The sequence below is a fragment of the Tribolium castaneum genome, chromosome 3 (assembly GCF_031307605.1).
Source record: "Tribolium castaneum strain GA2 chromosome 3, icTriCast1.1, whole genome shotgun sequence".
Lineage (NCBI taxonomy): Eukaryota > Metazoa > Arthropoda > Insecta > Coleoptera > Tenebrionidae > Tribolium > Tribolium castaneum.
This window is the reverse complement of record NC_087396.1, coordinates 14,975,993-15,001,199: the sequence shown is the minus strand read 5'-3', so window position 1 is coordinate 15,001,199 and position 25,207 is coordinate 14,975,993. Positions and strand designations below refer to the sequence as shown.

The 25,207-nt window shown below is 35.2% G+C and overlaps 1 protein-coding gene across 4 annotated transcripts in view; it reads left to right on the top strand.

The window, feature by feature from the left end:
* Nucleotides 1-275: 275 nt before the first annotated feature.
* The window catches only part of LOC664574 (sodium channel protein 60E), a 59,353-nt gene continuing 34,421 nt past the window's right edge, over nt 276-25,207 (top strand). For 3 of the 4 annotated variants that reach the window (XM_015982117.2, XM_064355803.1, XM_015982121.2), the window contains exon 1: nt 276-742. In XM_015982117.2, coding sequence (XP_015837603.1) covers nt 347-742 — 396 coding nt within the window. In that variant the 5' untranslated portion in view covers nt 276-346. The remainder of the gene's footprint in view (nt 743-25,207) is intronic. The other variant, XM_015982120.2, reaches the window with a different exon arrangement.

The following is a 25,207-nucleotide window of genomic DNA, read 5'->3' as shown; positions in this document are numbered from 1 at the left end:
GCAAGGAGAGCAAAAACTCCTCTATTGAAATGCTTACTTAGTTCTCACTGTTCTTACTCAGAGTTTATTAAAAATTAACAACAAATGAATTTTAATTTACCAAAGTTTGTTAATTCGCAAACTGCAAACTCTCCAAGATCCAGGTAGTAAGTGAGTCGCTTTAAAATAATCTAAGGGATCTGTGGAGTTGTTTCCTCCGGGTCGAGTCCGGCATGCCGCCGCACCGTTCCGACGCTGTCGTCTTCGGCGGCGGCGCCGTAGCGTCGCGGCGGGCTCGCTTCGACAGTCTAGCGCGAGATTTTCGCTATGCCGCTTCGCGTTCCGGGCCTCAGGCCCTAGCAACTCCATGTCGAGTCCAGGCGACGCGGCCGAGCCGGCTCCACCGCCGCCGGACCCCCAGGTGGTGCGCCGCGAACCGCCGCCGTCCGAGCGCCCGCCGCGGCCGGTGTCGTACCCTCGCGGGCCGGAGAGCTCCCCCCGCACCGGCGGCTTCGTCAAACGCAACTCGGACCCCGCGCCCGCGGCCGCCCTCAGGCCCCGCACCCAGGTCAAGCCCTTCACCAAGGAGTCGCTCGAGCGGCTCGAGAGGAAAACTGTGCAACTGGTGCGCGAGTACGGCTTCCAGCCGAGGAGGAAACTCAGTGTTGAGGATGGCTCGCGGCTGCCCGCCAAGTTCGAGCCCTTCCCCGCCAAACTCTACGGCAGGCCGCTTGAGGAAATAGACAATTTCATTTATGACGAGGTAGGCGAAGGCCCTGGTCAGCGATCACGGAAACGGGACGAATTGTCCTCACGGAGGATCGATACTTAATGCGGTTATTATGTTGACGTTGTGTATATAAACAAACATCAATATTACAACGGATTTTTACCAGCGCGCCTTCACAAAACGGAAAAATATCGATCACGGACGCGGAACCGCCGACCCCACTTATTACTGGGTGGACTGACACTCCACACCAAAGTCTCCCTGCCGACATTACGTTCAACAACACTATGACGTTATTTTTGAAAATTCAACAGTGTTGACTCTAAACATGTCTTCTTAGACCATTATTTAATTTAAGTTTTATTTTAAACTCAAGTATTTTTTTCATATTTTTTACTGTTAATCAAGATTTTGAAAACTCCCTGTTAGGGGCGTATTTACGTATTTGTCCTTGCAAATAATAATTCACTTTTTTTATTTATTTTTAAAACCATGTTGTATTATAATATCTAAAAATCAAAGTTAAAAAGAATGTAAAGCAAAGTCTGAGAAATAAGAATCTCTTTTATGATTCCCCGACTTTGGTTGAATGGAGATATATGGCTGCAGTAACCACCAAAAATTTAAAATTATGAGTCCCGAAGTGTAATCTACATCGGCAGGCAGTTATAGTCTGTATTCAACAAAATCTGCTAAACAGCCACTCCATTTTAACTGCACAAATTTTTAGATTTTATGTTCAGTTTTCAAAAGCAGTATCCGTAGTAGTGAATTTTTCTTTAAAGAAACTTAATACCAGTCAAACGGTTTGCAACCTACAATGGGAGCCACATTTGTAAAATTTGAAATAAGACGAACAGGAAAAAGAAATACAAATTGGTGACGGACGGGAAACAAAAAAGACCTCACATTTTTATCATTGAACACGGTTGTAAACTTCTGTTAATTTAAGCGGCACTAATTCTAACAATTATTTTTGAAGTAAAAGGTAGAACTGTGGAAACTACAAAACCGAAAAACAAGGCAATGTGTAAAGACTTGTGATTAATTTACATTTTGTTTACACGGACGGGACAAAAAATATTGTGTATGAAAATAACTTAAAAAATATTTAGACAGGTTTTAATTATTAAAGACAAAACAATATCAAAATTAGACAGTGGGAAATTCAAAATTCACGACGTAGAAATAAGAGCAACATTTACACACTAAGGTTTTTGTTTTATTACTCAACATAGCATAACGAACATAACACAATTAATCCTATGTTCAGTTTTAAAAAATTCATATCATTGCATTACTAGAGTTCTAAGATCTTCTGTATTATATGGTAAAGAATTTATTTCCCTGATCATTAAATAACACACAAAAATATTAAATGTAGTAGCTGATATTCAGTTAAAAAAATTCATGTCATTATATTGCAAACAGTTCTATAGAAACGCTAATTTTCAGCAAAATAAAATCTTTACTGTATATTTGCAATAACGGACGGGACAGCAAAATTTACAGAGTTAAAAAAGTAATGCCACTAATTAATTTACATACCGATTTCTATTTTCTAAACTACCAGAAACTAGAAAAACTCTTCAAAAGTATTCAACAGTCGTAGTACATCAGCTATAAACAGTATTTTATGTTATTGCCTACAAAGCAATGTATGTAAATTTTAGAACCCAACGAATTACTTCAATTTAAATCCACAACAAAAAATCTCTTTTGTCGCAAAATACATTAAATATAAACCAAATCGTTTATTTTGAAGGAAACTTTACCTACTAAAATTATTTTGAAAATTTTGGTGTCAGGTTGCATAATTCCTGCCCTACTTTGTTTGTTGGAAAACTAACAAGAGTAATCGTCTAATCATCTAAAGGATGTTGTAGTTTTTGATTTTTTTAAAATAAGAAAATTTGAAATTTGGAAACAAAAACACAAAAGTAGTACCACAAACAATTTTTTGAAAATGTGACAACGAAAAGTGTGAAATAAAATGAGGCCAGTTGCAATCTATACTCAGCTTAAATACAGGTTTAAAGTTTTGTTGCTAAACAAAAAAAATTGCTAAATAATAAAAAGGTAATTAATAAGTTACACCAAATTTAACGAATGATCTGAAACTAAAGCTGAAGGAAATTTAGAATTGGCATCATCTTCAAATATTTATCGGAAATCTTGCCTAAATCTCCGCAAAAGTTTTATTTTGTATTAACATTTTTTTTTATTAAAGTTTTTGTATGTCTCACCCATTTTTGACCTACTTACTTTGAGTCTGTTTCTGTCAGTAGAATTGGTTTCTATTTTATATATAAAATGTTATAATGAGTTGGTTTATTATTCGAAAAACAAATTAGGCAAATCTTCTTTGAAACATTACATTTTTCAACAAAACACTCGTTCGTACGACTCTTGTCTAAATAACTTCAATTATTTATCAGTGCTTGTGCACCGATCAATCGTTAGTATTTGACGTCGAATAAATTTTTATTATTCACGACTTTTAAAACATTTTTCATGTAAAAAACTGACCTGTCACTGCACTTCATTCGTACTGCGATTCACAGCAGGTGATTAATTGCATTCTCCAGTAGTCAGCATAAGCTTTGGGGGCTTCTAACTTATTTTTTTGTGTTTGTAAAATGAGAAACTCTTTTTCTTTAGTTTTAAGAAAGCTTTTCATTATTGATACCCTCACGGGCCTCACGCCGAATCACAATGGCAGTTGGCGGAAAAAGCGCAAATTAGAAACCCTTACTTCCGTTGCACTAATTACTAACCGGAGGAATTGATTAATTCACCCCTTACTCCACGTTGTGCATTTACCTGCTTATCGGTGGTATTTTTGTCATCACGTTGACAACTGAATTTATGGTTCGATCGACAAAATCAGTAATTACCAGATGCAACTCAATTAAGCTGATACAGATCTCTCCGTGCTCCGGTTCAATTCGATGCGGGGTGACGTCGTGACTAATTTATCCGGGAAAAGGGTTTCCGGAACGTATTTTTAGCGCGTGGCCTGGAATTGAAGCCAGAATGCTGTGGACGTTTATAAACCCTTTTGCGTTATGGAATCCAATTTTGCCATAGTCGCAGGAGCAATTAATTAATAAATGATTGACGGGGTGGTAAATTTAATCACGGGGATGTGGCGAACTGTGCTTGAAACCACGTTAAAAGGTTGCTTTCGTTTATCGGTCGGTGCTATTAAAATAAATATCAGTACATAACAGCTAATAAAAGCTTGAATTCGGCGGATCTAATTTTATCGACCACATTAGAAAACTTCAAGTTCTGTTTAATATTCTGACTCGATTGTTTGTCGACGCAGGTATGAAACAGCTATTTTTATCTTACAGTGGGTTTTGCGTTAAAAACTGGAACAATAACAACTAAAGAACAAATTTAGTGAGTTCAGAAAATAGAGCAAGGTGAAATATGTTTTGGTAAAACCTTTCTGTGCTATTAGTAAAAGTTTTGGCAAGAGAGAAAATAACTAACGTCAATCAAACTGTAAAGTTATTGAATTCGAGTGTTTACCACTTGCCAGGAACTTGTAATACGAGATAGGCAATCAGAGTAGTTAATGAATTATTAGTAAGAAGTGATGAAAATTAACTAAATTAATTTTCAATGAATTCTGTGATATAGTGAATAATGCTCATAATTTAACTGTTACAATATTGCAAACACCTAGGTCATTGACGAGCAAATCTGTGAGCAAACAGCCAGTTTATGGTCGAATTAAGCCGTCGATATAATTCAGGATGTAATCAGGAAACTTGTGGGCGAGCCAAAATCTCGTTTTGAAGTCTGTGTTGAGTGTTGATCAACGCAAATTATTTAGGTTACGTACTATACTATATAAACTTTCATTAGACTGTTTTCAGGTCAAGTTCGGTGTAAAGCAGTAAAAATATTTGTCGTGAAATAGCGCATTTTGCCTTTCTCTAATTATGATTGGTCAAGTTGGTCCTTGTTTTAATTCAATTCCGGCACTGCGACATTCCGTAAATTGCGGAGTCCTGATGATGTTTATGTTTCTTGTGTTGCAATTGACGGTCCGTTTTAATTTATTCCATTTAGCGACCCTTAGGACCCTTCTTTGTTTTCTTTTCATCAAGCGACATCGATTTTCTTAAGAGACGCAAAACGAGGGATGCTTTTTATTTTATTCTTGTGGGTAATGCGTATGTGACGAAACATTATCCAAGCTCTTAGTGGTTCTTAAGAGCTGGTATGGAAAATATGTCAGGAGAAATTTTCTCGCAGGTTTGAGAAGATTGTGAGCATTGTTAAGCGATGCCATAAACTCATAACTCGGTTCTGTAACGTTGTTATCTGACAGGGGATTGGTGTTAATTTCAACTTGTATTGTTCTCGAGGTAAATGACATGACAGCGGCATAGTGGACCCTACACGACAGATATCTGCTTTGTAATTCGGACCAAAATCCATTCTGATCCGACTTTATTAAGTAAAACTGTCAAGGCTTTCTTTACACGATATTTGAGTCATCATAACATACACACAATGCTATTCTGAGACGAACTGCAAAAAGAATAACAACTAGAAAATTCAAAGAAAGCTAAAAATGCATTCGAAAGCCGCTAAAAATACCCACAATTACGTATGCGCCTTTATTCGCTCACATTTATCAAATTATCCTGTATTCAATTCGTTGGCGCTTTCTCCAAAGCGCAATATTCTCTCCTGAATAAAACTCGAATCACATCACAATCCCAATTACAATAAAACTTCCCTTTCCTCCAAACGGATCCGCATAAAAATTTCACTTAATGCAGAATTTATAGTTACCGTTTTCCAACATACTATAAAGTCATGTTAACGATGAATTTTTGAGCGTAAAAGGTTAAAAAATAATGTCGTTAGTTGCCGGATTAACATCGTGCAATTTTCTTGTAAAGGGAAACGTGTTTTCGTTGCAAAAAACTATCGGCTGGGGCGTACAGATGTCTTTTTGAATGTGCAGCATCAAGGAGATTAGAAAGTGTGTCAGTAATTTGTTTGATATGGGAATCAGGAGATCGGGACTCACAAATCAACAGGGTTGGCTCGCCTTACCCATTTCTTTTCAATTCCAGCTTGAACTAATGGCATATTTCCAAAGAGAGGAGAAAGAGTGTGATTTGCAGTTGGATGAGTCGGAAAATTTGATTTAAGCATTCATTTAACTTGTAAAACCGAGTCAAGAATAAAATAATTATAAACAAACATTCCTAACGTATTTTACATATCTGTGGAAATTTACTGTCACAGAAAAATTCAGCAGAAAAATATCTAGACAAGGAAACGCACCTCCAACTTACGCATAAGTTTCGCAGTTTATGAAGGGACTAATTAACCAAAGACGAATCGGTTTTGTATTTTATTTATTTATTTATTTATTATGAAAAATTGTATAACTTGCCTACTTTTTGTTTTCTTCTGCTGCTCTACTCATTCTGGCCATAATGGAAGCTCTCTTTTAAAAGAAGAATTAGCCAACTTTGTCAACTGTGTCTGAAAATTTTCAGATAGTATAACTAAATTTGTTAAAACTTCGTCCTGGAACTGCATCTATCAATCACCCCACCCAGCAACAAAAGGCATATAACATAAACTAATCTCGACATCATACACTCGACTCTCCGAAGCCACAAATCAGATCCGTCAACATTCATAATCGCATGATCATCGATCATAACTCCCCTTTTGGCACAATTTATCGCCCTATTTCTCCAGACAAAAACCGCCATAATTCAAATCCATCTTCACCAACCTGACGATTACCCAAAAGCGCGCCATCTACGCGCATCATTAATTCATTTGTTAGCAGAAGCCTCATCGACGCTACCACTTTGGGTAATTCCCCGAAAATAGAATTTATTTCCGTCGCTTTGCAACCCCAATCTAATCGAAAGGTAAAGAGGGCCAGATCGCTCGACTCCCTCCGGATTTTTAATGGTTTCGGTCAACCTGTTTGAATGTTTGAGTAACACTTGACCTCTTTTTACACAGCACGGCGTGCACTTACAGCAACATCGGCAGAAATCACCACCCGCCGATAAATCGGCAGTTAGTTTATCTTATGGTTTTATAAAGAGCGCGTTTCTGTTAGTGTCACCGGAAGACAAGATAAGGCTGAAAAGTGGAAAAAACGCGCATCGATCTTACCTTCATTAGCAGGAACGCTATTCGTTTCCGGTCGCGTGATGGGCATTTGAACTGCAACGGGATATGGTGTACCGGTCTTTCCGGACAGTGCAGCAAACATGAGAATTATGAAATTTAATTAGACGGTATTTGTTGCTGGTTGGAAGCTTTCCAACCAAAGCGTGCTGATTGCATTTTTAGGGACGTGGGAGTCCCGCATTGTCCGCATTTGTGGAAAATTGGCTTGTAGGACACGTCTAGAAATTTTTACTATTAATACACATTAAATAATCCTTTCGGGCGACAATTTGCAATCAAATGAATTATAATGAGGTAAAATAATGCTGTGTACATTCATTGCGGTCCCTTTATTAACCGTATGGCAGTAGCGTGTAAGCATAAATTCGATTTTATATTGAATGGCGTAGCATTCGGTCTCAGTTATTTATTTATTTTATATTCAGCCGCATTTCCTTGTTTACGGTGCGGATTTCAGTGCACTAAATGCAGCAATACAGTGGGAACATTGATCCTTCCTGTTCTATTTCAGCATTTTGTGTTTTTTGTTGCGGTGAGTTTACAAACTTAGTAAACATTTAATTTCGCTTGCAAAAATGCTGAACAATTAATAAGTCATTGCTGTTTTTTTTGGATTCGTTTTATTCCCATCGTACGGCTTACTCATACTAAACATGTTGTTAAAAGCTTTTATTTAACTTGCTTTGTTGTCTGACTGTCTGTTTCATATTTGTGGAGCCAAATTTAAGAAAGTAATTCTGTAATGCCGTATTGATATGACTTATGAAGTTCCCCAAGCTTTTATAAATTTGAAAAAAAAAACATTATTTTTTACTTTTTAGTGCGTCTTTTAAATAAAACCTTTTTTCTAAAAAAACATTTTTTTATTTTTTTATTTTTGTAAATGCTGTAGGCAAAATAAAACCAACAAAAAATTGGCATAAATATTCTATGTTTAAAGTTTTGAAATTTTGTTTTATTCAGTGTTTCTGTGCATCAACAAGTATGTATACTACTCGATGAAATCACGTCTGCCAGTCCCAGCATGCCAAAATATCCCGAAATTCAATTTTGATGCAACATAAACAAAGCAATAACGTCCGAGATCTACTCCATCTCCGATCTCTCCAAGTGTTGCTCTTTAGCCCTCCGGTTATCAAACTGAAACTTATAGACTCTTGTTGGCAAACTTTCAGCGTTAATCCATTTTGCCGACAACATCTCGCACCACAATCTCCCAAAGTTCACATCACAATTAACGCACTGACAAAAAGACGCACTCATGCCGACACACAAAGCTTAATTTCCAATTTAATTGCATTAGCTTAATCGAATCGAATTTTTGCCGTTACGGCCCTGGTCGGGTAATGAACGGTTAAAACAGTGGCGGAGAGTGAGAAGAGGGCTGCATCGATCCACCGGGAAAAACTGTGTCATACTATCGTTTACATGACGTGGACGATTACAGGGGGGTGTATGATCTACGGGCACTTGTTTGCGAATGAGTGCTTGCGTAAGCAGAAGTAAAAGCGATAATGGCTCATCGATGGTCAGTGCTGTTTACTCATATGGCAAACATTGACTTTGAGGGCGGCGAAAACGGGCTGCGGCTTGCCATCACGGATTTAAGTTATTGACAAAGAGAAAAACATAGTTCAAAGTCAATTAAAAAATTAGCGCTGATTATCCCGGCGCATCCACCATTTTTATCACTTTGAAGTTTTAAAACTATGATCGGTGGAGTAACTTTAGATATTGTAATAATCCAAAAATTAAATAAAATTTTGTTGAAAAGCATAATTGTGTACTCCAATTGAGGCTTACCATTACCGATTTAAGTTATTGACAAACAGAAAAACATTGTTCAAAGTCAATAAAAAGAATAGCGCTTATTATCCCGGCGCCTCCACCATTTTTGTCACTTTGAAGTTTTAATACTATTATTGGTGAAGTAACTTTATATGTTGTAATAATGTAAAAATTAAATAAAATTTTATTGAAAAGCATATTTTTTTACTCCAATTGGTAAACGATTTCTTATTTCCTGTCGTGAAAAATTTCCTATTTTTGCCAAAAGTACCGATGTTTTCGGTATATTTTCTATGTTTTTAAAAGCTTTTATTTAACTTGCTTTGTTGTCTGTTTGTCTGTTTCATACTTTTGGATTCAAATTTGAAAGGGTTCCCGTTGTCCCAATGAATTGAAATTTTGCATACATACTTAATCTGTGTGACAATGCAATCACATATAGTTAAATACCCCTAAAGGAGTTAAATCGGGTTTTGAAGTTATAGGTTATATTTACAAATGGGTTTTTGATGTGTACATACCGTAAGTTTCATTAACGGTATGTTAGTCATTGGGAAATATATTAATACCTAATCATTTTCATTACGTTTTGTTACAAACAAATGTCGCTATTTTTTTAAATTCATTTATCTTGGACGATAGAGTATAGACACAGAACAGAGGTTAGGAGGTGCTTTCATTGCTAACAGCTGTTTTCTATCACTTACCACAAAACAAGTTTGCACAAATCAGTAAAATAATCGATTGCTTTCTTAAATTAAGCACTGTTCCCAAAACTTTTATAAACTTTAAAATCCTAATTTGTAAGCAAAAATATTCTTCTCTGATAGAGAAACATTGTTTTTTACGTTTTAGTGCATCTTTTAAATAGAAGGTTTTTTCTAAAAAAAACATTAAACATTTTTCTTCCTTTCAAGCAAGAATTTATTTCTCAAACTTGGTATTTTTTCTTAAAATGAATGTTATAAAAAACCTGTTAGATTTCACACACTTCCTGTTAACTAATAAGCGTCACCAACTGCCAAGCAACTTGAAGGTCTTAACCTGAATAATGTGATTTGATCACCCAGTGTTATATCAACGTGGATTTAATTTAAAATACTGATAATTCTGTGGTAATGCGTTATATCAAAATTCATAAATTATTGATGCATTTACAAATTAACTATTGGCTTGCCAAATGATTAAAGCTCATTTTAATCGCTTTATAATAAGAGTATCAATTTAAGTTTATTACTTAAACTTTAAAAATTATTCCACAAATAATAATCATTACTCAGTTCTATTTTCCGTCATGGTGTAATTATTATCACTATTATCAGTATTGCGAACTGCTGTACCTCCGGGTTAATTATAATTTTATAATATGCACTCATTAATTAAACCCAATAAACAGTTCTTAGTTACTAGGTGAGGCTGGATTTTGTCTCTTTTAAATGGAGCAACATTTTCGATTAATAAATAATAAAATAGCATCAAAATTTAATCTCTGTCAAAAACATCGGACTAATTTGCAGTATATCTTGTCACGCGCATAAAACACGATACAAAACGAGGAAATCTCTGGTGTAACTGTTTATGAGCTATACTGCCAACAGCCAATCATTCTGTGCATGATTCCATTTGTAGCAGCTCCAGCTGCTGTCCTTGACATATGCCAGTGGCACCCTTTTCCCCAAAATTGTTTTAAGCCAAGTTAATAGCTGTTAATTCCGGTTTAAACGGGAACGTTCAGTAAGATAACTCGGCGGTATCATAACCGTGCAACTTGTTAGAGTCGGCCGACCTCCCCCGGATAAAGACACTAACTGAGGGCGCGCCCTTAATTACGCGATGCTGCATGACTGCTCAATTATCTTTTTGGTTAATGCCGGTGGAGTCCATCCTGTCGAACGGTCGAAGGATGAAATGAGCAACGGCGTGTGACGCAGGCCGCAATCAGCGCTACCATCGGCACGCAATGTTTCTTTCAACCCGCAATGCAGCGCGATTACTCCCCTACCACGGATTTTTTCCATGTAATCTTTTCCCTCCTTTTCTGAAACATCGCAGCACCTGTCTTTACGTGACTGCGAAGAATTAAAAGCTGAGCTTGGTCGTAAGTTGTGACACTAAGCCTTTCGTCGACCTAAAATGGCTAAAGAAGGGGAGGCGAAGTGGAACAAAAGTGTATTGTGATATAACACTGACAGGAAAGTTGGTGAAGAGATGTTCGATGGGAGTCGAAGAGCTTTTTACATTTTTATCCTACGGGAGATTAAGGAATTGGCGAGACGAGGATAACACAAACCTGGGAATCAATATGAAAGAAGCTATATGTGATTGGGGTGAAAACAATATTGACTCACACAACGTTTCGATACGTACAGATTGTCTTGATCGAAAGACACTGGAAAACAGATTTTATTTCTAAAGTTAGAGCAAGTCTTCATCTTTAACTCTTGACAACACCAATGACGTTAACAAGAAACGATAACAATTAAGTAAAAGGAATGATTATATATTCAGATGACAATTTAATTATTGTTTCTTTCGCAAGTCACTCTCGGAATAATTAAATTCTGAACAGCAGAGATCAGATAATTGTTTTCCAAAAGGAAAGTTTAAACATCTTAATCCATGTCATATTCTGATCAAAACATAATAATTCAAATGTTGTTCTAGCTCTCAATGTTTATTTTATTTTTTTCACTTGTTTCTTAAGTGATTCATAACTGAAAAAATCACATACAGGATGACCCAAGGATTTGTAATCGGTCTATAACTTTTCTGTTACTTGAAATATTGCCATGCCGTTTTCATTATCCGGTAGATCGACTTAAAGTCCACAAATTAAAAATATTTTTATCATACACAAGGTGGTAAACCAAAGTTTTTTTTAATGGAACAACTTATATATTTTTGTCTAATTGGATTCTACGCAAAAAATAAGGTAACTTTATAAAAACCATTATGAGTTTTTCTCTTTTCAACTTTTCAAATTATTCAACTTTTTGTTATACAAAAGACCAATTTTTGAAAAATCACTACGAAGTCACCTAGGAATATTTTCTGTTAAATTTGCAATAAAAAAAAATTGGAATATACTGTAGTTTTAGCAACAGTCGACTTTTACTTAAAACACGCAGGTAATCTTTGGCTGTGCCAAAAGCAAAAAGTTGAATAACTCATTTTTTTTAAATGGTACACCATGTATTTTGTTTCACGTATCGATAGCATTTTTTATAAGCTTTCTAATGATATGCGGTTTGTAAGCAAATTAAAAATATTTCCTGAATTGTTCAAATTTTTTTTCTTTTTTTTTTATTTTATTGTTAATTCTTGACGTATAAAACTCATTTATGTATCAAGTAATAATTAAATTACTAATGTAATTAGTCACATTAATACATAACAAAAAATAAATTACCTTTTGAGTTATCAGATTCTAGTATAACAAATTTTCTTGTAATAATTTTATTTTTGAAAAATTTCGAAAAATTTTAAATTTGCTATGTAAACCCTATATCAATAGAAAGCTTATGCAAATTGCTATCGATACGTGTAAAAATACATGGTGTTCCATTTGAAAAAACTGAGTTATTCAAAATTAATTTTTCTGTGGTGAAGGTGAAGGTGAAATCGGAAAATATTCATTGGCGACTTCGTAGTGATTTTTCAAAAATTGGTCTTTTTTATAACGATAAGTTGAATAATTCCGAAACGAAAAGAAATAAACCTATAATAGTTTATACAAAGTTAAATTATTTTTTTGTGTAAAATCTAATTATGCAAAAAGATATAAGGTGTTCCATTAAAAAATATAACTTTAGTTTACCAACCTGTGAATAATAATAATAATATTTTTAGTTTGTGTACTTTATGTTTAGCTATCGTATAATAAAAACGATATGACAACCTTTTAAATAGCAAAAAATTTATAGAACGATTACACACCTCTGGGTCAGCCTGTACATAAAAAATTAATTAACAATTAAATAAACGACAATGAAGTTCTTATTTACGTTGTATTGATAAATTAATTTCAATTAGTTTTTTAAACCATCTCTAACAATTTATCTATAATTTTGCAAGTTGCGCCTATAAACAATAACACAAACAAATTTTTTCCCCAAAATTATGCGGTGATGAATTATTATTATTATGATGTTAACATTCAAAAGCGGTGTAATTGGACGCTAAACATGTACGTTTAGTATAAACTCATATTTAATTTTACAATAACAATATTATACAAAATTGTGAATATTGATAAATGAATAATATCGTCTAATTTATCACAGCAATAAAGTGCTTAATTTAAATTAAATAATTTCCATGATTCTGTTTATTACCTACAAATAATACCCACTGTACACTTTCACTGTTGAAAATGCAACTCTTAATAAGTTCATAATTTTTACTGTTGCATGATTCTTCTTATTAGAAGAAAAAAATAACAAGCTGTGTGCAGAAGTAGTGTGTTGCTCGTAACACTGAGTAAAAATATTTGAAAAGCCGGAAGCGTTAATTAATGGCACTCAAAGTTTTCTAAAAAGACCTACACCACCAAAAAGTCCTAAAATTTAAAAATACCGCTTTATCAGCGCCAGTTTGCGCTTCACTCCTGCAGCCTTGCGTTAATTGCAGTGCTTCTAATTGGGTCAGCTGTGCGTCCCCAGATCACTCTTTTTCCGGAAGTGTCCTTTGACGTCCTCGTAAATACCGCCCTAATCGCATTAGCGCCCTAACTACAAGAAAAAACTTTTAATTCTGGCGACCCCTCACTAATTAATCGATAGCCATCCGCGCAAACTTTTTCCCGGATTCAGGCTCCGGTGACTTCAATTGTCTCTGGTTAAAGTGGAAATCGAACATGCATATCAGCTGAACACATTCCGGAGAAAACATGAAGTTTATGCCGGCGCTGTTGCGATAAATCTGGGCTCAGTTAGAAAAACGAACGCGTATATCCTTGTCAGAAGCATAATCTTGTGTGAGGGGATTTTTCAGCTCTCATGCACATTTGAGACGGCGTATTTTAGATTACAAACCGAATTGTCGCCATTTGGGAATCGGGCAAAGTTTGATAATGCTGGAGGTGTTGTGCCGCATTGCATGGGATATAACGACCAGCAGCTGGGTTTATTTCACACAGAATGTGTACTTCATGTAATAATCATAGCGCCATAACGAAACCAGCAGATTCGTGAATTATTTTCAGCGCTTCATGCAAGTTATTCCGGGCGATCCGTACAATTTTATGCCAACTGCTCAACGAAATTCAAAATCAGAGATTTAGGGATTGCCGTATACGTAATAAAATTTTATGATTTAACTCAATGGCAGTGCTGGCTGCTTAAGGTCAAGTGCAGCAAAGTGAACTTATTCATGACTTATAACAGTTCAGCTTGCTAAAATGTTTTCTATAAATTACAAAGTACCCGTCTTCATGCAGTTGCACTATATTTTTAATAGTCTACTGCCTGTGGTGGCTAGAACTGTAATTTATGGACTCAGTAACTCGACTGCAGTGGTAACTGATGGTACAAAGATCCATAAAATCGTGCCAAGTCATCAATGTGGAAACATGGCTCATCACCACACAGAGGGTTTTTTAATACGCTTTATAAGTTTTTTGTTGTTTTTCTTTATTTGGGTAAATAAATAATTCAATTGTAGTCCGAGTATACTGCAGATTAGCTTCATTTAAAAATTCAAACGGTTAAAAAACTTTGCCTTTTATAAAAACACCATTTCAACCCCGATATCAATTATCGTTAAAACTTTCTGCTTTAAATTATAAGGTCATTAAATGTAAAACCGCCATTGAGATTTTTTCGCTTCAAGACCGGAGTTTTATATTGATTTAAAACTGAGGATAGAGAAGAATGCGTTAGTTAGTTCTAGCTAAAGATGTTTTTACTTTTTTAAATTTCAATTAAAATAAAATGAAGTCTGTTTTAGAATTATTTTCATAATTGTCAGAAACACACTCACAAAATGAAGTTACATTGAAACTAAGGCAGGCTACAAAGAATCAGACAAAACTTATAAGGTATAACATATTAGTTAAAAAGTGATCCAAAACGTAATATGAATGAATAAAAGAACCTTTTAACGTTCTAAGCAACTTAACGGTTAAACTTGAAGTAAATAAGAAGGGAAAACGCAACTTGAAAGACAGAAAACTGTGATGCCTTTTCATAACTAAACAGAAGCCGCTTAATAAGTTATTTAATGCTAAGCCGCTTGATAAGTACATAAGAAATAATCATTTTGTGTGTTTACTAGTCTAGAATCATTTGCTAGATTACGGTAGGATGTTGCGATATTTAAACATTCAGTAAAAGATGTGACTTAAATCTTAAAAAAACGATACGTACGAAGATTTATTTTAATTATGAATAAATTTCGTACATTGTATCTCTGTAGCGGCACGATAAGATTATGTAATAAAACATAATCATTAAAATATAACAATAATAATATAGAAGCACTGTGCCGCATAGTTAGACTCTATACAAACGGAAATACACATCGTGATCTTATCTTTGTAGGAATAAACGTTGACAACGAGCACATACGTGCAAAAATCTAACAGAATTAGGATTATGTAGTCTAATAAAACAGTAGATTGCATAAAACATAACTATTTTGAACTGACAATAAAAATAAACTTGCACAATTTTATTTACACCGTGAGATACATAGTATATTTGTGTGCAGTTTATCCTTAGCAAAACCGACAAATAATACAATTAAATGACTTAGTAACTGACATCTAAAGACTTTCTGTAAAAAATAATTAATATTATGTTTATAAATACAAAATTGTCTGACGATTTTACTTTTGCCCGGCGCATCCACCAAAATTAACATTTGCTCAAAGCCTTTTGTGGATGATCGTAAATTTATTAATTTAAATAAATTGAACTTTTTTACATATTTCGTTAAAATACAAACATGCATTCAAATTTTATTTGTGAAAAATGTAGTCAGTAGTGAGGCAATCAAAGCAAAACGCTGTGCCATTTTTTGGATTTGTGTCTTCTGGAGCGCCGAGCTTTCCTGCCTCTTTTGACCCTGTCCATCCCTCTTCCAATCACCCCCAAGTGACCATCTCCGATAATTCTCCTCTCACCTGTCGAAAAGTGGCTTCGTGGCTCCGAGGGGCGGCTTTACGACGAAATAACAGTTAACATTTCAGCTCGTGTTGACTGAACGTGGCTAATGGGTCGGCACTTTGTGTAATCGGCGCTACGTGCATTTATAAGCCTCACGTTTACCTCGCATATTATTCATATTTATTAAAGCGAGAACCTCAATTTTATCATACTTTATTCAAATCGTGTGCTGACGGATCCGTTTTGAATAGAGCGCTGCGCCGCCTCCATCAAATCTCGCCACCATTGTCTCTCCTTTGCGTTTAATTATTTTATGCGGCGGTTAATGCGTCGCCTTTTGTTCTCGATAATTTGATTCGAGTTCGGGTGCAATCACATCGGGAGCTTTAATCTAACCGAACAGCGCACGGCCCCAATTTTAATCTGCTGGAGCGGCCAATACAAGTGGTGAGACAGGTGGAGGAAAAAACGAGCTGTTTCCGACTGATAAGATGATAACGCCAACGGAAGGAAAGTGGCCTGACCTTTGCCCCTTTTCGGCTGTTTCTACCCACTTCATCAGCATAAATGCAGATCGCATGGGCTGATAAAGGAAGCGGAACAAGTAAAGATATCACACTGTTTTAAACCACTTGGGAGACGATTTTTCTGCGAAATTAATGTGAATCCTTACCACCTTTAAAAATGTTCAGTGAAAAACTTGTGTAATAACCAGCATCTTCCCCCACATTGCCTACATAACCAATTGCTTACTCACGATAATTGTGCAATAATCCCCCAAGTGTCACTCGCCCCAGCGGAAAATTAACCCGTTTTTCATAGCCCACTTCGCGGCGCGTTTGTACAGCGTTAATTGCCTCTACTTGAAAATAATTAATGACTCAATGGCTGCGACCCATCCCAACAACTTAATTGCCCTCATTTTTCTAACTGCGAATTTTATTATTTGTTTCAGGTGAGTAGCACACCGATCCAACAAGCCCTCTTCAATCAGTTTCTTACACACATCACTTTGTGGCCTAAGAAGATATTCCGAGAGCTTTGCGCTTGAGGCGGTTGCGTGCCTCCTTCTTGTAAGGACAGGAATTTTCGTCGGTAAAATCCGATTTTCTTTTGTTAGCGCTCGTTATGTGAAAGTTCGATTTAGTTTTATACGGCCGGTTATAAAAGTCACATAAATGCCATTTTGCAGCGAAAGGATTAAAAAGGATTGAGTTTTAAACAAAACACAACGTGAGGAATAAAAAAGTTTGTTGTGTTAAACGAAATGCGAAATGTTGGTTTGTTTACTAGTCTATTTTTAATGCTTCCATTAGTTATTTTATTATAGTGTCGGTTAAATGAATTTTGGCTTAATTTATTTAATAAGATTTTCTAATTTCCGCCCAGAAGTTAATTGAGCACTTTCTAGTTAAGTGGTGCAACAGTAATTAAGAAAATCCGTCTTTGATCCCCTCTAATTTCGAATAACAATGCGATCAAACTAACACCTCGAGGATTATAAGCAAACTTCTAGTTGGTTAGTGTACATGGACTAAATGAACTCATTTATCACTGTTGGTTAAACGAACATTAATTCAACTCTTAGCAGAATTACATGCTAATTTCGGAGTGATAGACGACGGCGATTATTTTCATAAACACCGTAATAACTCACAAACAAGTTTTTTCTCGTTATTGCGCACATTTTTTCTTTATTACTTTTCGTTAAAGCGTCTCTACTATTGTTCTTTAGCCGACAAAAGGCTGTTTTTTCCCCGATATTAAAAATGTTTTCCACCAATCAACCGATCGATGATTGAAAAGAAACAGCTTTAGATTTGGAATACATCCATTCACCCTCACTTCCTTCCCTATTCTTTGACTTTTTTAACGGGGAACTTTCTCAACGACTTAAAAGCTGCCTAGATTAAAATTGACGATGCGTTACTGCAATGCACATTTTTCAATAAAACCGGAACTAAAGCTTCGTGTAGGCGGTTTGTAGGTGGAAGGAGTAAAATGCCACATAATCTACTCGATCAAGTGAGACCTTTTTTATTGATCCCCACGTATTAAACGGTGAATTTTTGGAAACATATATTTTTTTCTAATTTTTAAATCTAACCTAAGACGATGCACAGGAAACTAACTACGATTAGCGATAAATAATGCAGATTACAATATTCATAGTACTACAACTTTAATAGTGATTATGAATTGATTAGTTAACTTGAAAGTGAAAGCATCAATTCAAACAAGTTGTTACAGTTCATACTTGAACGTAGAATTTTTTGATTAATATTATATGGGCCAAATAAATAGTAAATTTTAGGATTATTAATTACCAAGATTCGGAAAATATACATTAAAAAAAACTACAAATATGCATCAAAAACTCTCAAAATACAACCAAAAACATGCTAGGTATTATATTTTTTAATGTGCATACATGCTCTTATAAAATAACAAAATAGTAAGTCTTTCTTATTTTATACATCGTTTTTAATAACAAAAACTATAAAAATAATAAGAACAAAATTCCAATAAATTACTTACAACATACTAAGTTTATCTAATTTTTTTGTGTTACAAACTATTTTTTTTGACATATTTCTGTTAAAATAATTTTTGTTTGTTAACAATTGGCGATATAACTGCAAATTGTAGCATTTTTTTCTAAGTTTTCTAGAATAAAACTTTGTCGCCTTTCGTTAAAATTAGTTAAAAAAAACTCATTGAAGCTAACTGAAATTTATTTACAGAATGGGGTTTATTATTTTTGACGCTGAACTTTGTTAACTGGAATTAGAAATGCAAATTGTAGTTAAGTAATTGTACATTTTAAAAAAGTAGAAAAAATTAGATGTATTATAAGAAAATATAAACGACACAAAAAATATGGTTGTCGTTTTGTGAGACACTACCAAAGAATTTGCTTTCATATTCAAAAACCAAGAGTAATTTTAATGTTAGGAATTCACAAATTCTTAAAATCCGTTTAATTATAAGTAATTCATAATCACAAACTTTCTTTGATAATCCAGAAAACCCCACAGCTTATCGCTTAGCAGAAGGTACGGATTCAATTCTACCTGCTTACACATATATTATTTATACATTTACAGTAATTTCTGAGAATTCCTGCCAAAAAACATTGAAAATATGCACATTTCATAAATGCGTAAGCATTTATAGAATTTTGTCAAAATATGCATATGTGCATATGCTTTATTTATTACATACCTCAAAATTTCCAGGATCATAGATTTTTATAACAAATTCAATTCAGTTGGAGTTTCTGGATGGTGAGAAGAAATAAATATTATAAGAGAAAATGTTAGATGTGCGTCACTGGAACATCTTTTGGATTTGAAAACTCTCTCCGAGACTCTCTCAAACTTTAGATGTCTCTTTGTTGTTTTATTTTTAGATTTGTGAGTGATATACTATCCCTCGCTGTTTTACCTTCGGAATTGCATAAACCTTAAGAACGCCAACGTTGTAACATTTATTTATAACACCTTTTAATAACAGTCGTTTATTATGCAACATCAATACTACAAAAGCTCCCTTATTAACTATTTTTATTATTCAATAAGTGAATTGAAAGCTCTGACCCGAACATCTTCATTATTAATAAAGTTATCGAGTCGCGGTTTCCTCTGTTCACTTGCAACTCCCTTTTGTCCCATTCAGCCCATCTGCTATTCCGTTGAAATTTTTGCCTGTTGAACTCATCAAACGTGACTCCATTAAATTCAGATCCTCGAAGCAGTACAACAGCAATTCACTCGTCGTTTTTTCTCTCCAAACACACCGCGATCGGAGATAAACCCTCGGTCCGGCCTTTTGTTTTATGAATGACTGCGACACTATCACTTTCGCTTCCCCAGTTCTGAATCCGAGCCAAAAACACTTCCACGCCACTTGTCGGCCCTAATCACAATCGGCCGGCGCGAGGCTCGTGATTGATGAGCTCCTAAGTGGAGAATCCAGACTACGATTATTGTCGTCCTTATGTTCCGATTTTTTCCTTCACTCCGGGCGTGTAGAGGAAATCGACTGGAAAACTATGCCATCGGACGCGAAAAGCGAGAGGAGACAGACGGTTGACGCGGTTAATTCAACGATCCGGAGATCCAATAATCAAATGCATTTAAGCGAATTTGGGAAAACGCGGATACATTGTAATTAGGGTGTGGATTTGATTTGCGTTCTTGGATGAAACAATTTTGGAGCGTTTTAGTAATTATTGACGCCGGAATAGGTTTGGAAATATGGCAGGAAATTTCTCTAGTAAGTTACAGCAGTTGAAAACTTGTCATAAATATAAAATCTGATTACAGTATATAATTAAAATTGTATACAATAGGTAACCTTTGAGTGCTAACGAATAAAAAGCTTCTTTCTTTTATTTGTGTCTTAGTTATTACGAGGACATGGTTCTAAATTTTCCCCACAAAACAGATATTTGCTAGCACGGTTCTTTACAGCAACATTTCAGCCTGCGGTGCTCTTAAATTGCAATAACTGTTTACCTAAAACTCGGGGAGATTATTTTGCTCCATCCTCCCCTAGTCGTAATTATGCCCTTAATTGATATATGCTTGCGGTCGTCACAATCACCAGTTTTTCACTTCTCGTTGAGCAAAAATTATGCATCCAAACTAGCTCAAAGCAATTTGATATTGTTATAAATCTCTCTCGGAATCTGTTTGTTTCAACAGCAGCTCAGGCTTTTGAAGCGCAAGCTATTATATCAGCGAACTCAAACACAGCTTTGTTGCTTATAGAAATATCGAGGCGCAATTTTTGGCATTGTGTTCATTGAAAGGCTGCAAACACCACGCTTCACTTTTCCACTTTGAAAGATTCTTTACTCTGGCAGTAAAATCATCGAATTTCGTATTTCTCGCAGAATTCAACACGCGCGACTATTATGGCAGTGTATTTGGCCTTAAATGGGACTCGAGCGAGACATTTCCGCGAATTAGTCCTCGATCTAAATTCACGGTATTTACTAGTTCTCGTAGATTTTTTCACGAGGAATACAAATGAAGTCATTAAAATAAAAGCGTCGCGAATCACTTTATCGAATGCAAATAAAACTGTGTTGAAACTCCGCACATGGTGGATAAAAGGACTAGCAAATGGGCGCCAGTCCATGAAGATAAATTGTTTCCGTTGATATAAAATTTTTTCGTGGTCAGCGAGGGTCGTAAAGTAAAACACTGCCGTTTTCCCTTTTATCTAAACAGTATCGTTTAACTATCGCTGCTGTAAATTACAAAGTTGTGTTCCGGTTAAGCTATCGATTTAGGTAGCACCGATAAATTCAGACCATCCCTCTATAAAAAGGATTTGCTTGCGTCTGTCCACCAACAAACAACAACAATTTTGTCCCCCAATAAAACGCTTTCCCAACTTTTTAAAAACGAATTGCTCACTTTAGTAAAGATATCATTACCGAAACTCTTGTAGCATGACTAGGAATATCACGGATATTATCTAGCCGTCGTAATGAAATCCTCGGCTGCGTAAGTATTATGTTCCTGTATAATACCTAAGTAGCTCTGCCTATTTTTATGAATGCACACATAGCGTGACAAACCTGACCCAGATTATAAATACCTGCCCTAAAACCGTTATCACAGTGGTGCTTGTTAGGTTTTGTTTAAAAAAACGGTAAATGGACCAAAGTTCGATTTTCCAACCGATCGTAAAATATAATAGAACTACGAGTGGAATTTGGCCGTTGTTCGGTTTTGACGCCCTTTTGCCTCGTTTGCTTTCATTTCCGATAAACTTTGACCATATTTCGCAATAAGAGCATCCGGTGGGAGATACTGTGTCACACATAGGAACATCGCTTTTGAAATTTACCTCTAAATAAATACGGCAAACAAACGGTTTAAGCTCAAGATGAATTCCTTAAAAAATTAAGTCAACTCACTCGTTTGGTCAAAATATGCAAATTTCGCAAACAAAACTAACAATTTTTAACTATGCAGCTTAAAATATTTTTTTTTAATAAAATGTGACAGTTTTTATTGTTTCTTTTTTAATGCTAGGTAATAAATATTTCAAAACTATGCAAACGCCAACGTCGCATTTTCTCACAAAATTAGTTTTTATAAATTATTCAGACACTTCAAAAAATTAATAGCAAATGTAATTTGTCTTACAGGTGCAGTTTTTTAGGTACATTAAACCAATGTTGAAATTTCCCTCACAAATGAGTAATTCTGGGGAAAATTGGTGAAAACAATGAGACTTTATTTCGTAACTGTAGCAACACAGGTGCTAATGTTACAGGCGGATATTTACTTTAATTTCTTGAATTTTTTTTACAATGTACCTGTAAGATAAAACGTCATATATCACACGTGATCGAAATACTATTATAAAGCTCGTGAGAAATCAAAATTCTCACTCGTATAGAATAATGCATTTCTTTCACTTATAATACAATATACTATAATAATAACTATTCTACAATTTTATCAACCTTATTTAAAAAAATAATTCAGTAAAATGCAACGTTGGCGTTTTTATAGTTTTGAAACAGCTAATACATTTTCATAACAAGTATACCACATACAACAGAAACCCTATATTACCTTTTACAATAAAATACATAGTCTAAATTGAAATTGAAATAACAGTAAAGGGTATAGTTTTTCCGCTGCATCTGCTCAATTTTACAAAGGAAAAATTTACAATCATAAAAATATTGCAGTGCTTGTTATGCGGACTAATTTTTTAAATAAAAACGTACAAACTAATGTAAAAAATATATGCATTGACCAAAAATATTTACAGTAAAGGGTACAGTTTTTCAGTTGCTTCTGCTCTATTTTACAAAGGAAAAATTTAATTAGAAAAACATTGCATTGCTTGTTATGCGGACTAATTTTTTAAATAAAAACATACAAATTAATGTCAAAAATGTGCGCATTGACCAATAATATTTACCAACAGCGAAAACATTGCAGTGTTTGTTTACAAACTTTTTTCAGTTTTGCAACAAATTAGCAGTTTATTCCCAACAAAAGCCAGACACTGTCATCACCCCAGGTAATTAAATTTTGCCTTAATTTTGGACATGACATTGATTTAACGTTGAAACATGTTTATTTAAAATTAATGTTAACTCAATAATTTTAATGGGGAAACTCGCTACTAGATTTCACAGCCGTCACAACACGTACATTTTTACGATCAATCAAGTGCTGTCTCTGATACTTCCAATTTAGAGTATTGAATAAGTTATCATTTTCCCAGGTTCTGTTAATAGCCCGAAACTATTAGAATAAGATATCGGGTCAAATCAATATTTACAAAGTGTCTATTGTAAATCCCGTTTAACAATTTAATTTTTTGTACCCAATCATGTGTTATCAATTCCCAGGCTCCGCCATTATTCATGAGGGCTGATCCAGGGCGCGGATAAACCAAAATTATTACAACAGTCCTTGATCGAGCGCAGAACTTGGATTAGCACGGTATTTACCCAAATCCAACTTGTACACAACCCGCAGCTACCCTTCGACCACAACAATTTAATCAATGCAAACTATACATCATTTAGCTCAAACCTGAATCATAACGGAAAAACGACATAGCTGTTGACTCTCTTAAAATCGGGACTCAAATTTTATTTTTCTGTTTTGGTTGTGGTCGAAAACACGTCGATAATGCCCGACAGGGACACTCGCCCTGACAATGTTGCGTGTCCTGTAAACTACCCCCTTACACGCATGCATTGTGACGTAGAACGACGTTCAATAAATAATTTAAATAAGCCCATGCTCTTTTATGGCTGACTGTTACGAAATGCTTCAGAATCACTCATTTTTACGGCCTTCGATCAATTAATAAAGCTAATTTATAAAAGAAAAAGTGGGGTTTTTGCAGGATGATGCATTACCTAATTGTGAGATTTGTGTTCGATTGATGTCAAAAATCTTTCACTCTAATGGAACCCAAATAAAAGTTCTAACGATTGACAGAGATAAATGATCCGTGAATCGGCACAGACGCACTGAAAGATAATAAATGAAGAGGAAAGATCAAAGTTAATATCTGGCGTACAGGGGGGTAAAAATGATCCTTCTAATCGCCTAATCATGGGTATAATAATTTCGACTTTAATGAGATCTTCCTAATCATTTATGTGTACAACAATATTATAATTTTAAAACATAAACACGCTCATAGAAAAAAAGATTACCATTGTTCTGAAACGGGTAAAAACTTACGATTTTTTTTTATTACAAAAACAAAATATTATGGCCGTAAACATAAAAATGTCAATAACTGGACAATAGAATTGCCTTTATTGACTCATGACAGAGTCCATAAAACTGGAGTAGATACTCCAACGCATTGCCTTCAACTATAACTAGAGTAACATTATGTTTCAATCCATATTCCGACGATAGGTCAAATGTCAGCCTAGTACTGAGTACATTTTTATATCTAGGGGCAGAAAAACCAACCGTTTACATTAATTTTTGTCTTTGTTGTGTTGTAGCAGTTTCGCCTTAATCGTCCCAGACAGGTTAAAAACTAAAAGCTTTCAGGTGTAAAAGCGGCACATTATTGGAAAACAGAGAGAGGCTATAACGTCCAATAAATAGAGCAGATTGGACGAGCTTAAGACTGAGCCGAGAGCAATTCAGCTAAATTCCATTAGTTGTCTTGTTGCAATAGTAAACTCCGGCAGCATACCGTATTTTAAACGTGAAATCGCCTAATTGGATCAGCAATCTGTTTTCCGCCAAAACAGCTCCCAACTCGTTTAATTAAAAAGTAGGAATCGTCACAGATTCGCCCTTTCCGCGAACAGAAAACAATGAAAGCTCTCGCATATGAGCCACCTGTCATTCACAACCGCGTTTTTCTTTGTCAGCCACGACCTTAATTGCGAAGCTCTGAGAGCAAATTTCGTCACTGCAGTTAAAAATTCACAACGGATAATTTCGGTTTAATCATTGTAAAAGCCCCCAAATTCAGACACACAGGAGACACGTGAAGAGAATTTCATTCTTCGTTGCTCCTTCTCGCCATCGATTCACCTTACCCGTGAGACGCTGAATAATGGATATTTTATGTTTACAAAAGCCAACTTCTCGCAATCTTTTCAATTCCGGACGTATTGTCGCGTAATGGCATTCATCACGCGCCGAAAACGGGAGAAAAACACGTTTTAAGCGGTTTACAAAATGCAGTTTGGGCGCAAATTAAAAATTCAACCATTTAATTGGCAGCTCCAGGTAAAATCAGTCGGACGAATTGGCGTTTAGCTTGTTTTTTGTTAATCAGAGCTGCGTTTTGTTTTTCACTAATTAATCAAACCCCGCTGTTGCCTAAACACGACCAATTCCGCTAAAATCCATGAAAACAATTTGCGAATTGTGTAGAT